The sequence below is a fragment of the Periophthalmus magnuspinnatus genome, chromosome 8 (genome assembly GCF_009829125.3).
Source record: "Periophthalmus magnuspinnatus isolate fPerMag1 chromosome 8, fPerMag1.2.pri, whole genome shotgun sequence".
Taxonomy (NCBI): Eukaryota; Metazoa; Chordata; class Actinopteri; order Gobiiformes; family Gobiidae; genus Periophthalmus; species Periophthalmus magnuspinnatus.
Genome location: NC_047133.1, coordinates 24,642,640 through 24,665,416, shown reverse-complemented (window position 1 = coordinate 24,665,416; position 22,777 = coordinate 24,642,640). Strand labels below are relative to the sequence as shown.

At 39.6% G+C, this 22,777-nt stretch overlaps 2 protein-coding genes across 2 annotated transcripts in view; both read left to right on the top strand.

Moving 5' to 3' along the window:
- The window catches only part of sdk2a (sidekick cell adhesion molecule 2a), a 119,732-nt gene extending 113,968 nt beyond the window's left edge, over positions 1 to 5,764 (top strand). Inside the window, exons 43-45 of the mRNA XM_033970416.2 lie at positions 803 to 947; positions 3,769 to 3,898; positions 4,746 to 5,764. Of these exons, the coding sequence (XP_033826307.1) occupies positions 803 to 947; positions 3,769 to 3,898; positions 4,746 to 5,156 (686 nt within the window). The 3' untranslated portion in view covers positions 5,157 to 5,764. The remainder of the gene's footprint in view (positions 1 to 802; positions 948 to 3,768; positions 3,899 to 4,745) is intronic.
- Positions 5,765 to 8,164: 2,400 nt separating this feature from the next.
- Positions 8,165 to 21,682, top strand: cdc42ep4a (CDC42 effector protein (Rho GTPase binding) 4a). The gene is made up of 2 exons (XM_033970417.2): positions 8,165 to 8,410; positions 19,001 to 21,682. Exon 2 carries the CDS (start codon positions 19,088 to 19,090, stop codon positions 20,108 to 20,110), a length of 1,023 nt encoding a protein of 340 aa, XP_033826308.1. The 5' UTR covers positions 8,165 to 8,410; positions 19,001 to 19,087; the 3' UTR covers positions 20,111 to 21,682.
- Positions 21,683 to 22,777: the final 1,095 nt, after the last annotated feature.

Genomic DNA, 22,777 nt, shown 5'->3' with positions numbered 1-22,777 from the left:
AGGAGTGGGTTGTGTGGAGACTCAAAGATGACTTATTTTGCTCTGCTGTTCAAATCAAGCCAAAGGAGGTTCATCTGAGCAAAAGGCCCAAACAAAACTGCACAAAACTACATAGCAAATGTTAATAACTTTTGTACATCGCACTACAGCACGTTCCACTCAATGAAATTACCTTAAAGTATGGTTCAAAAGTATATGTCAATTAAATGAAAGTGGACTACAGGCAATGAATGAATAATGTACAAAATGTAAGTGTCTGGAAAAGTGCTTTATACCACTAATGCACTATAATTCAATGGGAAACAGATCTATGTGGAGTATTTGCTGTAGCCATTGAAACCAAATGGTATCAAAGACTAATAGTATATCTGTTGTTAGTAAAATGCAAACTAATCATTTTTATTTGTATCCTTTTATATACACTTATTAAAGGTTTGTTGTTAGTTGTTCATTTTCCATACCTCACTAAAACATGTGAAACGTTGAGTGTTAAAGGGGCCATATTATGTAAAATCAACTTTTATGAACATTTACCTTGTTATAACAGTGTTCCTTCATCATTAGATTAGTCAAAGTTGTATTTTTAATTGATTCATGCATATTTGAGCAATACACTATTGCCCTGGATTCAAGTCTTAAGTGAATTCCTATTTTCATCTACCCTCTATCCCCATCTACTTTTCTGTATATTGCAGTTTACTATGACCAAAATGCAGGTTATAGTTTAATACTAAATACCTGGAAAGGGATAATATATCTTCTTTAATAATACCTGACCCTCAAGTTTGTTTGTTTTTTCCAGGTAACCATTCAAACTGCACCTCCCTGCCTTTGACCCACGGAGAGATGGTGCGTATGGACGACGGCCGCTTTCCAACCCTAGAGCTGAACAACAGACGCCTCTCGGTGAAAAACTCCTTCTGTCGCAAGAACGGCATCTACACACGGTCAGACATCTTTATTCCCCCACGTGTCTTTTTGCCGCACTGGCCGACATGTTCCCTCCCTTTGTTCAGCCCAGTGTTATATCAATTTAATCAGCGCCCTTTTCAGTATAGAGCCACACAGACAGAAATGAATCATGTTGCGTTCACACGGATAATGGCAAATCTTGAGAGTGAGCACATGCAAACCGCGAGAAGGCCATTCGATTTTCCCATCCTCATTAATATTCATCATTTGTGTGAAGTAGCATTTTATGGAGACTCGGGCACAATGGTGGCTAATTAGCATTCATCAAATTCTGTGTGGGTTTTCTGTCCATCAGTGCTTTAGAGATAGTCACAGGCTGGCCTTGTCCCTTTATTAAAGACATGTGCACCAGTATGTGAATCTACTGCTAATCAGTTTCTGGTATTTGTGCTAGATAAACATGAGATAAGAGAGGTTTCTGCTTATAGTAAAAAAGCTTTGTTCTAAGACATGTGTTAGGTGCCAAACTCATGCATACAAACTTAAAAGTAAACTCAGATCATAATCACTTTCTTAACTAGAGTAACTTTTAGTCCAGTGCATATTGCAGTTAATTAACATAAAACTACATCTAAGTGAGCCAGATAAGATGTTTTTTATTAATTTAAACTGTATCCTTAGACTCGCTTTCAGAAATTGACTGCCTCTAACATGCAGAGATACCCATGCATAATTTAGCTTAGGTTTTTTGATATGCTCTTCTGATGTAACCTTCAGCCTTTATCCAGGCTTAGGGCCAACAGCCAAACCAACAAGCTAAATAATACTAAATAAATAATAACTGAAAATATATACTGATGTGGTTCAACGTGGCAAATGGAAATGTAACTGGACATGAAACAAAGTTATATTTGTGCGATGTCTATCCTGCTCCAAAAGGTTTCAAAAAAGAGTCAACTGGAGTTTTTGAGTTTGAAAATTTGGGCAAAACATCTTTGACTCAAAAACCTATTCCAGTTGACAAATTTCTGAAACCTGCTTGTTATAAAAAGTTGAATGTACCTAGATGACTGGGGGATTGCACTGACCAACAGCACAATTAGTACTGGCTTGTCATTGTTACATTCTTTTGGCTTATAAATTACAGAGAATTTTGAATGGGGAAAAAATAACATGTTACTACAATGTAAACAAGTTGACTCTGCACATTCTTTAGAGTAACAAGCCAAAAGAGCCGACATTACCGTCAGGGGATATATGCAGTGTTTTCTGGCTGACCGGAGAGGCCAGAGGAGGGGATCAAAGAGGCCTCAGTGTATCTGGCTGCCTTTGAAGAAGTGCCACAGTCTTTACTAATGATCTGTGGACTGAGCATGAGGAGCGGCCGAGGGCTTCCCTGTGGGACATCTGAAAGGGTGCAGGAGCTGGTGATTAGAAGATAAGACAAGAAAAAAGATAGAACTCTTTAATAATTCAAATTTCACTCCCAGTATTTTGGAGTGGTCAGGCTCAGTGTGAAGACGCAACGCTCCACTCCAGCTAAAACTTGTGGACTGATCTCTTTAATGTCTAACCCAACCTTTGCCTTAATCTAAAACTATTTCCCCAAAAGCTTTATCCACTTAAAGCTAAAAAAAGATGTCTTCTTTCTTCTGTCAACACCTTCACGACCATCAGCTTGTCTTGTCCCATCCCAGCAGCGTGCCTCTCTTGGCAGCCATGGCGCATTTCATGTCTCCTTTATACTAGAGGTTGTAAGGTTGTCTGCCAAGCACTTAAAATTACACTTGACATCACATTTTTATGCTTGTCTATATACCATTTTCTCTCCCAGACACTTTAAATATTCATGATCTTTCCAGCTCGTGTAATTCTCACTGCTTTTATACTGCTGCCTCAGTGCCCTGCTAGTCAAACTTTCTGATGTGAAGATGTCCGAGAAATGGTCTGAGACATCGTGCCAACCGATTCTTTCCCAGCTGACCTTGAAGGCAACAGTAATTATTGCACGAAGGGAAAAAATAATGATGTGCACAGATGTTTTCTTTAAGGAGTTAATGACTAGAGTCAGAGAAGTCAGAGGTCCTATAACTTGACCCACTCTCTTTAAGAGGCTACATAATGTTAGCTCATTTGTTCAGCTTTTCTACAAGAGTTTTGAACTAGCTGCATAATCCCATTGAGAAAATCCCATGTGTACATCTTGCATGTTAGCTCAGGTCAAAGACCCTTCCCTGCCAACTCTCTAAACAAAATGGAGCAAAGGATTCTGGGAATAATGGTTCTTTTTAAATGTAATTTGCTTTAGGAAACTGGCAAATACATGTCAGTACATCGTGTCCCCTTTTAGTTAACATTTGTACTTTTTTTAAAAGAATGTGTCACAGATTTAGCAAAAAAAAACAAAAACTTTTTTGTATATCAATTGTATTCTTTTTACTATTTTATGAGAAAATCCCTTGGGATCAGATACTCTACAACATTGTCCTTCTCAAAGTAACATCCTATTCCCTCATGAATAATGGAAAATATTTTGACACTATCTTTAACTTGAACTTTAAATTCTTTCTTAGTGCTGCTGAATACAATTGAATTCACATGTACACCAATAAAGTATGTTGAGCATTGTAAATCTGACTTACACTTTAATCTTGACCACGGTCTGGATTTGTATTTATATTTGTACCACAGCTGGATTACATAGTCACACTGTAAAGTAGCAGGCCTGGCTGAACATTATTTTACTACTCTAAGGTCTTGAACCTTCAGTATGACCCAGATCACTTCCTCTGCACTTCCAGACCTCCGGTACTTTGCATGAATAATGTTAACCTCGCTGGTCTTCTTGTTCCCCAGGTCGCCCCCTAGGCCCAGCCCTGGGAGCCTGCACTACTCCGATGAGGATGTCAGCACCAAATACAACGACCTGATCCCCGCAGAGAGCAGCAGCCTCACAGAGAAACCATCCGAGATATCCGACTCCCAGGTAACTTTCACTCACTGCCACCTTCTTGTCTGGAATTCAAAATGAAGTTAAGTTCAAAATTGGATGTGTCAATTTGTCACAGTGACACAGAGATCCTCCAGGGAATGATATAACCTTTCCAATCTTAAAATTACAGCTATTTCAGATTTATGGTCAATTTAAAAGTCTTCGCTTAAGTTGTCAGAAATTGTATATTGATTGATTTCATAGGAAGGAGTTTTAAGGACTTCAAACTTGTGGCTCAGTCTGTTCCAGTTTTTAGACATCATCTTTATGATTTTTCCTTCTCACTTCTGATTGTGTACATTTGTTTTATTCTTTCTGGAGGTTTCTATTAATATACTTTTCAGTATTTTATGTTTTGTATTAGTACTTTTAGCCCAAGTGAGTACAAATTTTCTTATTCTTTTCACCTCTAATAAAAGATTAAAGAGGTGATGATGGGTACCACATTATTGACATCTGTGGTTTACATTGTATCCAATCATTTATCTTACCTGTTCTGTAAAAACATGGTTAAAGACACTTTGAATAAACACTGCTCTTATGGGAGACACAAACCAGTGTTTTTCTTCTCACTCAGCACTGCCCCCTGTGTTTACTTGCCTCTTGTGCAAATAAATGGTGCTTCAACATCTGCTGAGCACCAGTACCTCAGCACAGCAGCAGATGAGCCACTTGTCTGACCCACAAACCTGCACAGGCTGTAGGTCTTCAGATCGCAGTATTAGCTATATATTTTGCAGATCAGAGTTTTGAAGAGTGGTATGATTGCAGGTAGTATTTTTGTAACACTACTGATACAAAAGTTATATCCTAAAAGTGTATTTTCTGTTTTGTTCCACAGGGCAGTGACAGTGAATATGAGATGGACCAGAGCAGGCAGAAGACACACTCCTTTGTGAACCACTACATAAGTGATCCCACATACTATAACTCATGGCGACGTCAGCAGAAGGGCGTGTCCCGTCCCCCGGCGTACGGGTACTCCCAGCCCGAGCCTCTGGTGGAGCAAGAGTCCAGACCTCTCCCCCCGCCAGTGCCCCCTCTTCCTCCCCTGCCCCCTCTGCTGCCCCAGAGCGCCTCCACACCACAACCCCAGGGCCAGGGCACTCTGTTCAGGCCCAAAGGCAGCCGGACTCCCACCCCCTCCCTGCTCTCCTCTGAACCTGTGAGTCAGCACAGCACCCTGTACCGGCCCCCCAGCAGCCTGGGCTGTGCGCAGACGCCCAGCGCAGGCTTCTCCTCCTTTGTTTGACACACGCTCTGTTCTGACCTGCAGGACCCTGAGGACAAGAGGATGTAGCTGTGGTTCATTTGATTGTGTTTGTCCTGTTCTGTTGCACAGGCAGAGTTGTTGCTCTGTATTTTGCATTGCAGGCATCTTGACTAGTGCTTTTCTCTGTCAGGGTGTCTATGTGTGTGAATGGTCAATTTGTTTGACATATTTTATTAAAAAAGACAATCATTTGAGCGATTGAATGCATTTTGAAAGGGGCTATGAAGAGAGAGCCCTTGTATTAACATACTATGAATATGTTTAATATGAGAGCTTTATTGAACAACAGTCACCTTAGATCACAAGAGAATGGACCACGTGGTTAGGACTGGACAGTGGCTGCAGAAGCTCTGGACTTATGTGATATTTAAACAGTGTGGTGGACTTTGGCACTGGCATTGCTGCTCACTGCAGCCTTTGGCGCAGTTTGAACTTCTGCCTAATCATTGTTGGAAAAACATTCTGTGTTGATATGTACTTGTCCATATTGTTTACAAGATATTTATATGAGACAGCTCAAGGCTCTACATTTTCAGAATATCACTAGTGGTAATGTAACAAATCACATTAAAGCGTTGTGGCACCTTGATAGTTGTCTGGCAATATTTTGACAATGTGCTGGTAATTACACAGCAGCTTTATTATTTTTAACTACTGACAGACTTAACAGAAGACCAAAATGATATTTTATTTGTAATTACGTATATCTATTTTAAATCTGTGCCAGTAAATGTCTGCCAAAAATATAATGCATCATTTCTGAGGCATCAATCACTGCTGTGGGGATGGGTCTGGGACAGAAGTGTGTTTATTTGAATAGCTTCTTTTAATGATGCGGTTTTATGTGTCAAACTGCTACTGTGTACACTGACACACACAAAACACAAAATCACTTTCACTTTGATTATTGCTTTTTAAAAGCTGGGAACTTTACTGTACTGAAATTGTGTATGGTTCTTTTGTCATTCTGTCAGAAATGGAAATTGCTTATCACTGTACATGAGCAAGTAAACATTAAGGACCTATTCATGGTAGCACTTCAAATAAATTATTCTATTTTTAACTGCCTTTCCATTGACTTTACAAAAACATTTGGAATATACACACTTGAAGTACTTGGGTTTGAATGTTGCTTTTACATTTTTAATACCCTCACCTTCCATTCTCTCATTAAATGTGACACTTGATCCTTTGGTGTAAAATGACCTAATCCTTTCAGCCACAACAGAAATAATTGGAGGAGAGCATGTGAGTTGGAGAGAAGAATTTGCAGTGGAACCCCTTTGCATCCGCACTGGCTGAAGCGCTGCAGAGGGGGAGGGTGGAAGGAGGGAGTGCGTCTGTCTGCCTGGATAATCTCCTTATTTGAGACCGGAAAACATCGATCTCAAGAGAAGGAAAAGAAGGAGGATCGCTCAGATGTGATGTGGTGGTTTTAAGGAAAGAGAAAGTCAAGCTAAGCCAAGGGTAAAAGATTGTTGCTGGTTAAACATTGTAATCAGACACACAAGGCAGTACAAAGCATGTTATTACGCAAACAGAATACTATTACAATCACCTGAATGCTATCACTAAGTGGTACTTGAAGGAATTGTACAGCAACTTGCAAAATAATACATCCCTGCTCTTTATAATAGTGTTAGCTTCTGCAGTTGTTTAAAAATATAAACACTAAAACTAAAGCATCAAAGCTAAATACTAATTGTATGTATCAGTACTGAAAAATGAAAGAAGTTTTTGTACTTGAATTATATGGTTCATGAAATGCATCTTAGCGTGTTCTGTTGTACAAATTCAAATCGCTTTATTACCACAGGGATAAAACTAAACCTAATAAGTCATCATATAGATATATCGTTTCAGACATATTCAGCTCTTAGAGGCTCTTGTAGGTGACCTTTTGTACTTGTACTCGTACTTGTGTATGAAAGGTTTGATCATGGTTCATACAATAAAAGCAGTGGGCTCACTTACTTGAATATTATGAATTTAAATTTGCCCTTAGCATTGAGACAAGTTTTTCTAAGAGGCATTCAGTTGAAAAGTACAAGGTTTAGTAGACTGAAGAAATAGAATAGTTGAGTTGTAGTTGGCCGTGATAGTTTGCAAGCAGAAACATTTTGTCAAACATTAATGAATAAGAGTCTGAGCTAAGACAAAAAGCATCCGCCTGACTGTTTCGGGTAAAAGGGCATTGGCCTTCTCTCTGCTGGTGGGACATGGCGTACTGGGAACACAGCCAAAGACAGAAGAATATGTGTGAATGCTGCCTAGAGCCTTTCACACTGCCTCATTAAAGCACCCCTGTAAAAGACACAACTGATTAAGTGATTCTAATCAGGTACTTAGGACTACTGACTTGTGACAATTATCAAACAACATCTATACATTCCTGTGGGCTGAGATCAAGGTGGGCTCGTACCACCTGAGGCCACATCCTGCCTGTTAACACCTATCTGTGGTCAAAGTCTGAGGTCATCCAAGAGACCTGGAATACACAAGTTTAAACAAGGGGTCTCACAGCTCTATATGAAGAGGTCCAACTGTGAGAAATCACACTGTCCAACGTGACATGGATGTTAATCAGGTGAAAGTTTGTTTATTAGGGACTAACTAGACAAGAAATGAACCCAACATGATTTTCAGTGGAGTTTTTTTTTATGTTGTGGAGAATATCAGAACATAACACATAGCTTAAAGATAAAATGTAGAAACAAGTAATGACAGCAGATACTGATATGTATTTATAGATCTATGCCTTGTATTAACTTCCTTCCTTATTTACTTATTAACTTATTTCTTACAACTTACTTCTTACTTTTGCATCATTTGTTCTAGCTCGCCTCAAACCTTCAGTCATTTGATTAATTGTTCATTATTTAACATTACACAGCCTTTTCTCCTCGGTGTATGACGTCGGGCCTCGTGCGTCTGTGCGTCTGTGCGTCTCTGCGTCTTTAAGGGGCCATCTAAAGGGGCGTGTCCACGACGCACGCTCTAGTCTCCAGAAGCAGGAGGCTTTGTAGTGAATTATCGCCCTCAGAGCAGCAGCAGCCGTGCCTCGAAGGATGTGATGCACGTCCCGTTTTCAGAAGACCTGTCTGTGTACCGTTTACGTTTCTAATCGTGCGTAAAAGAGCGTTTTGTTCCGTGTATGCGCCTTCATCATCAAACCTGCTGGGGGCCTGACGGAGGAGCAAGCAGCACCCGGCTTTTTGTGAATGGGATGCTTGGTAAGTAATTATACATGTGCCTATACCGTTGTTGCATGAATTATATCGCATGCACCATCAAAGGTTCGTTTATTTTCTTACATTTATCCCAGAATATAAATAAATGTGTGTTTACGTAGCGCGTTGGCAGAGCGTGCGCCAAGCAGCTGACGCCTTTGGGGGGTCAGCTACTTATTGTTCTCCTGCCATTGACCCACCCTGGATCACGCTCTAAGGTGTAGCCTGATACTAGCAAGAAATAAATCACTTGGAAAGAGGGGAATTTGGTAGAGAATACATTCCAATAAATCACAAGAAGAGCAAGTGTCTGGGTTTCTTTGCAAGCTGCTACAAAGAGGTTATCAGATACCTTTTTGTAGAAGCCTGCTATAGTTTTGCTTTTTTTTCTTTACTTTTACTTGGCTGGAAGAAAATTGTAAAAGGAAATCTAGCAGGAAATGTCAGTCAAGCACATTTCCATAGAGCTACTTGGTTGGACTTAATGCCAGTGCACCCAAAATGATCCTATCACAAACTTTGTGACCCATGCAGTGCACGGATTAGCTCTGTCCATTAGTTACCCTCTCCCTGACAGTGGTTTGACCTGGACAGGCCTCTCCATTTGCTTGGGTGGATTGTCATGTGGCTTGTGAGGGGCCCATTGACTGAAACAGCAGCACGGGGCCTGCAGGTCTGTCAACCATCGCTCCATCAATGCCACCCAGATAACTGCTCCTCAGGTATTGTTTGCGGAGATTATCTTATCAGCACTAGGGCAAATTGCAGGGCTTTTAAAGTTTTAGGGGTCTTTGTTGTCTGTTGTTTAGCTACTGTGATAAACTGGGCTTTCCAAAACAGCTGTAAATTTGATTCAGTTTACATTCCCCTTGAACAGCTTCTATGTTTGTGGAGAATCTTACCATTTCCTGTTTGTGATTTAATTACCTGCATGAGAAGTATATTTAGAGCGCTAATGCGACAGTCGTGCATCCTTGTAGTTGTTAACACGTTTCTAAGCCCAATATTATAGCCTACTGTAAAATGTGGTCATAATGGCCTGGCTCCTGGCTTGTGTACACTTAGGATGTACAAATACAAGCAGTAGGTGTTATTCACTTTCCCTTTAGAGGTAATCAGACGCACCAAAGCTACTAAAGTGCGGCTTTACTGTGTTATTTGTGGGTAGCGAGCATTTCCCTGTTTGAGCATGTCTGCAGTCTGTCTGCTGTAACTCTATGTGTGTGTCCCATCCTACACATTCCAGGAAATGCCAGAATAAACTGTTATTTTTTTTCCTCTCCGTGAGTGGTGCTAGTAAAAATGATTACGCCAAACTCAGATATTGTTAATGTTTCATGGATATTTCATTTGCTGAGGTTATGGGAGTAATTAAATTTGATGTTCACTTTTCCATCATAAGGCTAATTGAAAAAAAAAGAAGAAAAAACTACTTTAAGAATATTTGCAGATCTGATGTATGATAGTATTGGGTGTGGAATTAAAAATATGTACTTTTTATTTATCTGCTTTGCTTTTGAACTCTATACTGCAGTCTAAAGTTTACTGTTGCTCATGTTTAGTTTGACTGGAGCAAACTCTAGTTCATTGGCATTTGCATTCTTAAACCGTGTACCAAACTTCAGATTCTACCAGCGTGCCGAGCGTCATTGTGTGAGCGAGGAGTTTGTTTCTGTGCCTTTTGTTTGCCGCCATTGTTTTTCTCCATCTTTTCGCCCTGCGTGCATTGTCATTGGTATGCTTGTGTGTTGACACTAGGAAATGTTCTGTTTTTCTAATCTGCCCTGTTGTCACTCGTTGAAATCGGTTTACGTTCACAAACAACACAGGCCAAATGGCTCCACAGTTTGTTGCTTCAAGACCACACCGGGACAGTGGTAAACTCATTTACAAGTTTATCGGCATTTGTTTTAACCAGACATTCTCTAACTTTTCCCATGTGTTTGGTCAATTGCATTACAGTCTCTTCTTTCTACCAGTCCCATGCACGGATTAAAGTCTAAATTCAAATAGATAAAAGGAAAATTAAAGTCACAAGTTCAAATTCACACTACATCCAAATTTTGTTTAAAAAAAATGTAAACAATTTGTCTCAATCCCAACGGTTAACTGACTTGTATTTTTCTTTAAGGGCCTAAGTAGAGCCTATATGACATCTGATCCGGCCTCTTTACCGTATCTCTGTGCATTTCTGCTCTCCGTCCCTATAATTACACCACTCACTTTAAAGAAACCATTTTCAACATCCCATAATTTTCCGGCATTCTTTCCAAAATCACAGGTCCCCGCTCGAGCTTTTGACATATACTTGTAGTACTTTTCGGCACCTTTTAAAACAGCACCTGGGTCGCTGTTGGGACACCTGGTCATGAAACTAACACTCAGCACTGACTTCTTGTGAAACTGTTCTGAATTTTGCCCAATTATTCACATAATTAACATTTCTCTATTTGAATCCCACTGATTTTGTCATTTAGGGTGCATACATTACATTCTTATAGTTTAGTCCGGATATAGACTTTGCTTGGACCTTTTATAGTAAAGGCTGGAAAAGTAGATTGGTCGCTGTATATGTGGTGAAAAATCAAAGAAAAAAACTGTTGTGAATGGGCGATGTGCTGTGAAGTAGTCATAAGAAAATAAATATAATGGGCAGATGATGAGAAGTGCTGAAGTTGCTCCTATTGGTCAGCCTCCAACAGGCTTTGTGTGAATGACATTTGGGCTTAACCAGCTTAACCAGCTTGCTAGTGTACAAGAGTGGTGATTAGAGTACATATTGTGTCCTGTTGGCCTGGAGAAAATGATTACATAAATATTTGACCACATCACCAGGTGCAGTTGGTATTGATGAAAGGCATATCTTTATATAACGATAATCAGAATATATTTTGGATAGAATAGAAATGTGTTAATACTATACAGTACCGTTAAAACATAATCTTTTAGTTTAGGTCATCATGTGTTTATATTTTAGTTTGAAAAGTGCAATCCTTTTTTCCGTTTTTCTTCTGCTCTTTTTGCAGCATCTTTAGATAATACGTGATTTTAAAGTTGTGTCTATATTTAAGTGACATTCACATCATTATCACTGATTGCATATAGTCCCCGTCTCTTCACATCCCCTACTCCACAAAGTTAATAAAGCAGCTGCTGATGTAGATATGGCCTGCTGTTTGTTTGCTCAGCCCATCAGTTCCACACTATGATGTACTGTATATTGTGTGTTTCAGGAAGGGCAGGCGGAGTATATTTCCGGAGATGGGAAGCTTTACTAGCTCATTTTCTCCCTGCCCTTCCTGTGGTCCCATTGCCACAAACACGTCGCCACATTTCATAATACACTTCATTACAACTGGGAACTCCATGTTTTGGGGACGCACCAGTTAAACAGTTGCTTTGAGTTCTGACGATCCGTAATTAGGAACATTTTTGCAACTTGCACTTTCAGAACTGAGGAAAGAAAGAGTGACGGTTACTAATGATGCCAAGATGAATATTGCATGTCTGTGGGACCTTTAGTTATTCGCCATCATCATAAAAACTTTAAAATGGCACGATGGATTCCCCATTTGCACTTACCCACCGTTTTGGCAAATTGCTGAGGGCGACAGTTTAATAAAGATATATTTCCCGAATCCTTATTCATGTGCACACTGAAGGCACATTTGTAATATTTTGATAGGACAGTATTTTCAGCATATACTCCAACAGAAGTTAATATGCAATGATTGTTTCAGAAATTATTAACTGGGTCTGTACCAGCAATGACCTCTATCAGTCTAACAGGCAATGTAAAAGGCTGAACTCACAATTGGTAGTGGAATATGTTCTTGTTCTTGTTTCTGTCAATCCTAGGACTCTATCTTGGGTTTGCATATTGAACTGTATCTATTTGCAGCGTAGTAGTTGGACTATTAAAACAACTGACGCCACGTATTGACCACATGCAGTGCCCAATTTGTCTTGACATGAATTTCCTTTCGGGATCAATAAAGTATCTTGTCTAATCTTAAAAGGCTGTACTTCAAGGTTACACTCGACAATGACAAAGCCATCGCAATCCATAATGTAAATGCCACATCAGTTATTATGTAGAGTTAATCTTTTGTCTATTTTCATCAAAACAGTACGTACACTTTCTATTTACATTTTTAATACTTGCACAATAACTATTCGAACAAAGCAATGGGACACAGCCGGACCCGAACAATGCGACTTGTGTATACGCATGCATAGGGAATCCATAATAATGATGTTTATCTGCCTCTGAATGCCTCTATTGTTGCAAATCCGAGCGTCAGTAGCGTCAAAGCACAAACGAATCAAAGACGTGTTGGAGTGACAAATCTGGCATCTGCACTGGCTGTAAAAAATAAGAAGCAAAAGCTAAAAGGCCTTGACAAGTACATTTCGAAGTGTACTTTCTGGGTATACCGTGAAGCCTAAAATAGTTCTACAGTTTTAAGACTACAGTAGCAGTTATAGTTGGTGATAAATATTTTTTAAATGGAGCAAACCAAATGGCCTATGTCCGTTGATGCCCTCTTGGTAATAAGAGGACTGCTCAAAGGGGTGACTATTCGTGTGCCATACTCCTTACTTCTACTTATTACATAATGCAACCTTATTACCTTCTTCAGATCTTAGGATTATCTGGCATTTAAGTACTCCGCAAAGTGAATCCTTACTTAAACCTACAGGCTAATATATTAGTATGGAGCTCCAAATATGTTTAGCTTTGATCCTCACCTAGCTTTAAGCGGTGCTGTGACAAGTCTGATTTTTCTTAAGACTTTAACACTAACTCACTTTCCTCCTATAGTCCGACCTCATTCATATCAACAATTGGATATTCCTGGAAAAAATGCAGACCGACTTTTGTTGTTAGCTCAGGCCCATGTACGACTCCTGTGCCCCTTCACAAGTCGTTTAAAGACCGTAACACAGCCACATTTTGGATTTGCCTTGCTCCATATAGGACCAAGGATTTTCACTTTGATCAACGCGCCTGTGGCTTTCACACTGCGTTAGGATTCAGCAGTGAAAAGTGGCATCGAAAGTAAGCGGTAAGGCCAGAGTTCATTCAAGATACTGTCATGGAAGTCCATGCCTCTAGCAGACACAGGTGCTCAATGGTGGCTCTGAGCTCGTGGATATACTGCAATCTATTTACTATTGTACATCGGGGGTTTGTATGATGACATGAACAGTGAGGGTAAATACATTTGGGCTTTATATTTATATAATATCCCCCAATGGAAAAGCTGCCAATAGTACAGATACAGGGGTAAAGTTGCTCGTATAAAAGTCACATGAAATCTACAAGTAAAAGTATTTAAGTATTTAAAAATGTACTTTAAGAGTAAAAAGTAAAATTACCATTGTTGTTAAAATGCTAAATGTAGTATTGCTTAAAAATGATACATATTGTGGTCAACAGTGGCAAGATGAATCAATTTTTCTCATGAATTTTGTGTATTTGTGAAGTAAAAGTATCCATTGTAAAATTTACAGATTTTTTGGTATTTGTACTTAAGTACAGTACTTTATTACTTGTACTTCATTTCCTTCCGTCACTGCTTACAGTATAGTTAAATCATTACTATAATGGTAAAATCTGCTATATTCATTATTTGTGAAAAGCATCAGAATCGGGCTGCAGGATTAATCGCAATCGAATCAAAATAGCAGTTTGAATGGACGCAATTAGCAAACCACAAAGACTGCAATTTATTTCCTCCAACAGCAAATCATTTATAATTTCCTCCAACAACATAATTACTTTTTCTTCATAATAACTGCTACCCCAGTAGTTTAAACAACATGTTTTGAAATCTGATTCTTATTAATTTGTCAGTTCATATTTCAGTTTTTTCTGGATGCATTTAAATTGTGAACTTTGACTAGAATCCTATTATTACGACATAAATTGCAAATATAATCCTAGCCATAATGTTTGTCAGAAATATCACAATTCGATATTTTTCCCAAATCATTCAGCCCTACATCCAAGTGTTTGAGTGCAACTCTTTATAAGTTGGGTAAGTGTGTTCTCAGCAACTGCCTCCTAATCCCTTTAATTCAAGTATTTACAGGTTGTGTTTCAAGTGGTTCCAGCATATTCTCACTGCTTATTACTGGTAATTCTCTTAATACGAGACCAATTTTGAAATCAAATTTTGGCTTAATATCGGTGGGAGGCATCTCTTTGTAATTCTCATTGGATCACGTTGTTAAGGCCGCTCCATTCACAGCAGAGGGTACAGTGTCAGTGTGATGTCCGCTTGTTTCCGGCCCGTGCTGTTGAGGAGATAATGTGATTTTGGCTTTGTCCTTGGGCCGCTGCCTCCTAAATGAGAGGCCAGGTCTGCTAACTGAGTTGTTTGGTAGATACCGATCGTGTACAGCCAATTTGTCTGTTTAATTACTACAACATGTACAAGGCCACATGCAAGGACAGTGCCTCTGCATACTGTATTTACAACAAATTGGCAAATAAACTAATAAAGTAATGACTCTATCGATTAGGGCTGGGCAAAAAATTGATTAATCAAATTTGAAATTCAAATAAATTTCCTTGGAAGAAAATACATTTTTATTTTCCCCACTTTCTTGCATTGGAAATTGCATTGAAACAGAAAAACGCAATCATTTTATTTGTGTCCCTACTATACAAAAATATATATATGAAGGTTTAAATTGCTCATAAATGGTCCTCCTTGCAGCCTCTACCCCCCAATGGGAATTTACCTCCAGGTCATAAAGCCGTCCATCCAGGTCAGTGGCCTCAAATGGAGCAGACGGGCAGAGTGTCCAGACAGTAGAATAAACACATTATACAAAAGAAGGAGCATCAATACACCATTAGAGAAATGAACTATCAATCAACATGACAGACGTGCTGAATCTCCTGTGTATCGGCACACAGGAGGCTCGTGTCAAAGTATTGATCCTTTGGGAGAAATATGTTCATCTTAACTGCTGATTACATCTCAAGTCAATATTGGCTTTTTTTCCTGGGCTGTAGATATTGGAAAACCACCACCTATTAAGATAAAAGAGGAAAATAAATCTCTCAGTTTTAAATGATCTAGTTTGAACAAGTTTTTATGAGGACTGTCACAACACAAATTTATTCTGTATTCCACAAACCGTTGCCTTTTTCAGACTAATGCATGCTACAATTATTTAGTTTGCAAAATATTCATAGCATTTTGAAAATACATCACACATTTATTCACCTTATTGCTCCATTTTTCAACAAATTCGTCAAAAGAACCTTATTTTTTTATACATGCTTAAATCCTTGGGTTTCCAGCTCTTGACTAGGTATTTTTATTGATAATTGCATTATGTGATCTATAAACGGAGCCACTTTGCCTCCTCCAGGGGTATAACTGCGTTTGGGGGAAGCAGGATGTAATATAATTTCCCCAACAGATGTGAAATAGCTGGCGAAGGGAGGAGAGCAGACGAAGCAATGGTTTTGGAAACATTCCTTGCACTCAGGTTTATCTACATGTGAACACACTACTATTTCGAATTGGGTTCAAAGAAGACTGTTTTTAAAAGCGCGGATGCCGTATTTATTTATTTTTTTCCCTTTTTTCTGCTTTCCATCGGTCTATATTGGGAGCGTGAGTGAGTGCTGTGAAAAGTGTGTTTGTAAAGTCAATCCCACTGTCGTGACCCCACTGTTCCCACGCCGACTGCAGCTCTCCCAGGCCCTCATTCACATGTGTACACCCCCACATGCATGCAGCTATTAATGTTACTGTGAATCTGGAGCCACTTCCACTAAACTATTTTAGATCGAGTCTGAGGATGGATCGTTTAGTTTAGTTGAAATATCCAGAGAGAATAATGAAAATGATCCATGTCACCTTTGCAAAACTGATTACATGTCGGTGTTGTCACAATAACGAGTACTCGCAAATCACAAAGCCTGCCGTTTTTCTATAGTACCATAATTCACCATCACAAACAAAATATCCTGTCATAAAAACTGCTAACCCTGTACTAGACAGGCCTGTTACGATAACGCATTTTGAAGTTTGATACATTGCTGAAGTAAATAGAGACTATAAACTGTAATGTTGCAACTCATTTATGTCACTGACCCAATAACCTAAAAGCAGATTTAAACCACAAAAACTATTCTAAATCCACAATATTGTTAAAAAAAATTAGCTGCAATAAATACACAGCAGGATGAAACACTTTAGCGCTTAGTTTGCATCTGGAATGAGTCATAGAAGTGATTCAATTCAACCTTTTACGGCTTAAATCTTATCATATAGTCAAAAAGTAACCAAAAATGTCCCAGTTATGCAAAGAAAAAGTACACGCAATAAATATTTGCCCCCAAAAAGTACTGTTTCAGCTTTCATTAATTGAACGATAAGTTGCCTAATAGTACATGTTTACAAGGATGTTTAAAATGTTGTTTACTTTGTTAATTCTTCTGGACGCCTTTAAATTGTGAACTCTGAACAGAATCCAATTATTAAAGCTTAAATCGCAAATCTAATCACAATCCCAACGCTTGTCTGAAAAACTACCATTGGATATTTTTCCCAATTAGCATCGACTCTTGACACTAAGAACAGACTTGATACTATATACCAATACAACACTGATGTTAACAAAAACACAAATGATAGTACTTTCTTTGTTACCACGTGGTTTTATAGTTTTGAGAGTGCAAGATCATTCTAAAACCTGTTTAGGATAGGTCCCATTCTGAAAATGTTCACTGACTTGGCCAATTTGTGTTGTACCTGTTCACTTTTCAACAATTGATACGATTGATTGATACCAGAGCTTGTATCAAAACTCATTGGAACGTGCATAGATACTGACAAATATCACGTACATTGGACAAAATTGGTCCTCTTCTGAATAATCTTGATCTATATGAAACTATAGGGCCACATATGTAAGTATTTATAAGTATTTAGTCATTATTTTGCCTAGTATTGAAAATTGCTAGAGATTTTTATAAACTGTGGTATCCAAATCTGTTTCAAATACTTTGCGATGTAATGGGTTGAGCATTTACCCCTAAACTGCATGGTAACTGGGAATGGTGTTTTCAAATGTGTCTTATATGAAATGTAGTCTTTCTTCTAAAAAAAAATTACTTTTACTCCTACATTACATCTAGCAAAACATGTTATTGCATAATGAGCATGAAATTATACAACTTTTTATGTCAGTTCTCTCACTAGAAAAAACCCCGTGTTCCCAGCGTGCACGGCTTTTGGTGTACCGACGTTTAACTAGCACATCTCGGTGTCAACAGTAGCCCGTGTTTTTCTTGTTCCGTACAAAGCCCCAAGCCTTGTGCAGCCCTTTGACAGGAAGCGATGTTGTTGCGAGAGGGTGTTACTATGGAAACGTATGCAGGTGTGGGCATTAACAGGAAGAAGAGTTAAGCTTCAGCTGGAGAGCACATGAGGGGCGGGGCTTAGAAAGGAGGTCAAATTGCTTAAAAGAAACAACCCCGAAAGCACTTGACACTATGAAGCCAGGAGCTATGAGCAAACCAGACATGTAGACAGCAAGGTAAGCATTTCAGAGATGTAGGTTTTTCCGCCCACACGGCTTAAGTCTAAACATTTTCTGACCGGACCACCCATATGCCCTCACTTTCATGTTCATTTTATACAACAATATGGATTCCTAATGAGACGCCCATGTGTGCAGAGCTCGGGGGGAGTAATGCTGATTTGTTGGTCGCCTGTGGTGCAGTTTTCCTCTCTGCGCTTTTTAATAATGCATGTGCCTTATATGGCAGCTGTCAGTCAGAGATTTCTAAAGGAAGGAAATGCTTGATCTTTTCCGGTTGTGATTGCATTCATCAAGTCTCTGACAGTGTTAACCCCGGTGACGAGTATTGTTTTTAAAATGCAAAAGGAAAATTAGATGAGTTCTTTTAGTGCGATAATGGAGAAGATCTTAAGCGTTCCTCCATAGCTCTTGTTGGTCTGTGGCCGTTCAAAATAAAATCCTGTGGTGTTCCCTTGCAATATTTTTCACCATCACATATCTGAGGTCATCTCTTTGCTATGTTGCTTATCATTTTGGGAGCTCATAATGGATGGTTTAAAATTTAGCATTTAGTGGTAACATTTAGAATTGCCTCAAAATGTTTTTATTTCTGTAATCAGAGGCATCACTGTTATTTGTGGAAGAGCAAATTGTGTGACTGCATGTACTTTACCCCCCAATTTCCTAAACCACAATACAAACTGTAAATGTCTTGTTTAATATGATCAAGGTTTTTTCTTGCATCAGTCTACACAAAGATGACTATAGCAAATATAAAGCTGACTATAGCAAATATTGAAATCTCACTGAATTTAACATAATCTCATATTGTAGTGAAACTGTTTTTTTAATAATCACATACCCTTTCCTAATCGAATAGCATATTATACATTTGTACATCACAGACATATATTACAAACAAAAATACAAAGAAGCCCAAATTAAATAAAAAAAACAAACAGCATGTAGTATTGTTAGTGTAGTAAATAGCATACACTATACAATTAAATTTCTAAACCTTTTTTCTTTTTCTTTCAGGTTTTTACATGAACTGAGATTCACCTACATCCAAGTTCACAGTGAAGATTATATTAAAGACTGAAACCAAAACACTGCATCCTCATCATGCCAATCCTGAAGCAGCTTGTGTCCAGCTCGTCCCAGACCAAACGGCGCACCCGTGTGGATCTGACCAGGGAGATGATCAGTGCACCCTTGGGTGACTTTCGTCACACCATGCACGTGGGCCGTAGCGGTGACGCTTTCGGTGACACTTCATTTCTCAGCACCCGCTCTGGGGAGCCTCCGTCTGAGACCACTTCCTTCCCTCGCTCCCCTCGCCCTGGCCTGCTGTCTCGCACGTTCAAGAGCAGCAAGCGCTCCCAGTCTGTGACCAGGGTGGACAATGCTCTGCTCGGCCCCGATGGCTCACCCACATATGTCAAGAACGCCATGTCTTTGCCTTTCCTCAATAATCAAGATGGAGGGGACAGCACGGGACCCACAAGTCTAGCCTGTAGTCCCATTAAACCACAAACAGATGATGTAGGGGCCGCGGCTGCCAACTATTTTGTGGAAATTCAAGAACGCAGCTTTGGGGAGCTGACGGAACTTCCAGAAACCTCCCAGCACTTTGGAGGTGGGATGAAGCATGCTGAATCAGTAATGTCTTTCCATGTGGACTTGGGTCCGTCCATGCTGGGTGACATTTTGGGTGTCATGGATACTCAAGATGATGATTTAGGATACGAGGAAGGCAAGAGTAGTGAAGGCCGCGGTTCACCTCTACTCAGCCATCACGAAGAAGAGGAGAGCCTGGAGAGGGAGGGGGATAAAGTGGATGAGATGATGGCAGAGGAACAAGGAGCTAGTGATTTACAGTTGACACATCCGAGCAACACTTTTGATCTGGGGCCAGAAAACGGAGGGCCCTACACGCCTGAGTACACTCCGGAGATACGGCCCAAACACCTGCAACATCTGGACAGCTGCTCCGTGTCCAGCTCAGGCTCTGCTGCTCTGGATGACAAACAAATGAGCCAAACATACACGGGAGATACGGACAGTGCCACCTTCAGTGCACCACCGGAAGAGGAGAGCAACTTTTCTTCCTTTATGGAGGATGAAGATGATGAGATTCGAGTATGAAAGGAAAAAAAAAAAAAACTTGCTGCCATGGGCTTTGGAAGATGTTGTCTTTTGACTGTGAATGGAACAGTAGGTGTGGGAATGGGATTGTTAACAAGAGATCTCACAGAAAAGCAACTGCTCCTTTAGGACGTGCACTTTTTGATCGCCTGTCAATGCTTCTGTGCCTTTGAGAAAGTGACACAGGAGAGACTGCTCTTTTTCACATACATTCCACACATTAGCATGGCGGCAGTGTACAAGTAGGACGGGCTGGAAAGGGACCGTTGTAGAGAAAACTCTTGTTCATAACTAAAGCTTGGGTTCACGCTCCTCTCTCGCTTGATGCGTCTCATGTGCCGTCGCTTTTCTCACCGTGCTCTGACTGTCTGTCTCTGGCTGTGGGGACATCATGAGGCCCGGCTGAACAGAAGGCCCCTGTCGTAGCGGGGATCACTTGTGGGTGGTCTGTCACAATGAAAAGGGGACTGTGTTTTTCAGCCGAGTGTGAAAAAAAACCTCTCACTCCCTCCGCCTTGAGTCGCTGTCCTCTGAAAATATTTTAGCAAAGTGCCATAGATCTGTCAAGAGTTTCCTCTCATGTAACTCAGGGTCACAGCGCTCAAAAGCTGCCATTTCCGCCTGAGATTCTAAACTCTGCTGGTTTAGAATGCAAGTGCCCATGCCACAAAAACATCTTGGCAATATACTTGTGATTTAAAGAGCGGAATAATAAAAAGACTTTTTTTTTTTGGAGTTGCTCTAAAGTGGCATTATTACAAAGAATAGTGTGAATAAGAAAGACTTTCAGGAATATCGTTTTAGTTTGGGGATTTCTAAAGTTCAAATTGGCAAAATCTTTTTCAAATCTTTTTGAACATGAAAGGTGCAGAACAACCACTTCCTGTCTTGTTTTGAAAAGTTGGGCGATATGCAGCAGTACTGTGCACCCATATGCATCCACTGTGTCCAAAACATCACTACGTCTAATAAAAGGGCATTATACATTGTTTATGGTCAAACACTACACATGTCCATAGCCACTTTCTTAATATGGAAATTACTTTTGTACATTTGAGACCAGAAAAGCCACAGCCAGCAGAGCCTTAAATTTAAAAATGCCATTTCGAAGGTACGCTCGTTACATAGTCGTTGCATTTTGACTGTATCTCTTGCATCACTAAAACTCATACCCACAAGTACTGGGGCACCCTTGGATTTAATTGATTCTGTTGCCTTAACTATAACTGACACATGTGCCAAATAACAATTTTCTAGCCAAAACTTGTTTCCATCATGAGGCTTCTGACTTTTTGGAAGGACCTGTCAAATATGTCTCTCCACAAGAGTAATCACAGTTAAATTGGAGTAAGAGTTTCTCACACAGAAAGGAATAAATTAGCATAACTGGATGTGTACTCAAACACTACATTGTGATGTGGCTGTGAGTGCGAAGGCTGGGCAGTGTGTTTTGTCTATAATGTTGGATATTAAGCCTTAATGTTGTCCTTTTATATTGTATATTTACATGTTTTTCTTTGTATTCAAAATAACATATATTTTGTCAATAAAAGAAGTAATGAATGGTTAAAATGTCTGCCTATTGTATGTCTGCATTCAAGTAAATTGGGTACTTTTAATATAATCAGCACTCAAAATCCTGAAGTGCTTCTAGTATTTCCTGTCACTGTTGTCACGGCTGCCTTAAACTGGAAGGAAGGAAGCAATTGGAGCACAGTTGGATCATTCTAGTGGCCATACAATGTAACAATTATCCACTGATTAAATGGCTATGTTAACCTAAGGCAAAGTTCTCATATTAATGATTGGCATGCATGCTGCATATATCATTTTTATTATAAATGTAGTCTGAGTTTCATGAATTATAAAGTGTGTGTGTTCTGGCAGTAGGATTGATGGATTGGGCAATGAAACGTGCGTAAAGGCGCAGCCTAAAAATGAGAAGTCCCTTAATTGCGCATTCTTCTTTGAAATGTACAAGCAGAGCTGCTCTTACAAGAACGGTCACTAAAAGGGCAAATGACAAGTAACCTTACATGCAGAATCTTATCACAGTCCACTTACAAATATTAGTTTTCAATAGTAGTCTCAAAGTCGTTGTACCTATGCTGTATTTAAAGGACACTCGATGTTCATCAGGTCTGATCCTAACGCACGGACGCACACAGTTATTACCAAAGCTCCTTTCTACTTTTGTGGTTATAATCTACTTGAGGGAGGCGTCTAATCGCAGACACCTTTAAACAGCAGCCTCTCAGTCACATACCAACATCCAATCCGCCACAGGGGCAGAAAGAGGGCAGAAAAGGCTATTATTCCTACACCGGCGGTAAAATGTAGCGAATTTATATTGATTGCTGTCGTCAATACAAACCAGTAGAGCTATTGATCCTACTTTCCTCTGCTGGTATCAAGTCATTATTCTTTTCAAGATTGTTGGGGTTTTTTTGGTGAGTTTTTTTTTCTTCCATGACTAAATAGCTGCTGCAGTTGCTACTTTTGGATTGGTTCCAAATGGTTTTGGTTTTAATCACCCCGTTCAGCAGATTTATTTATCTACTTTATTCCATTTGTGTATTGTTGTTTTAGCCTGTTGGGCTCGGATTTAAAGTTTAATTGCATAGTGCCATCTAGTGGCGACAGGGCGGATGTTCATCTGAACTCACA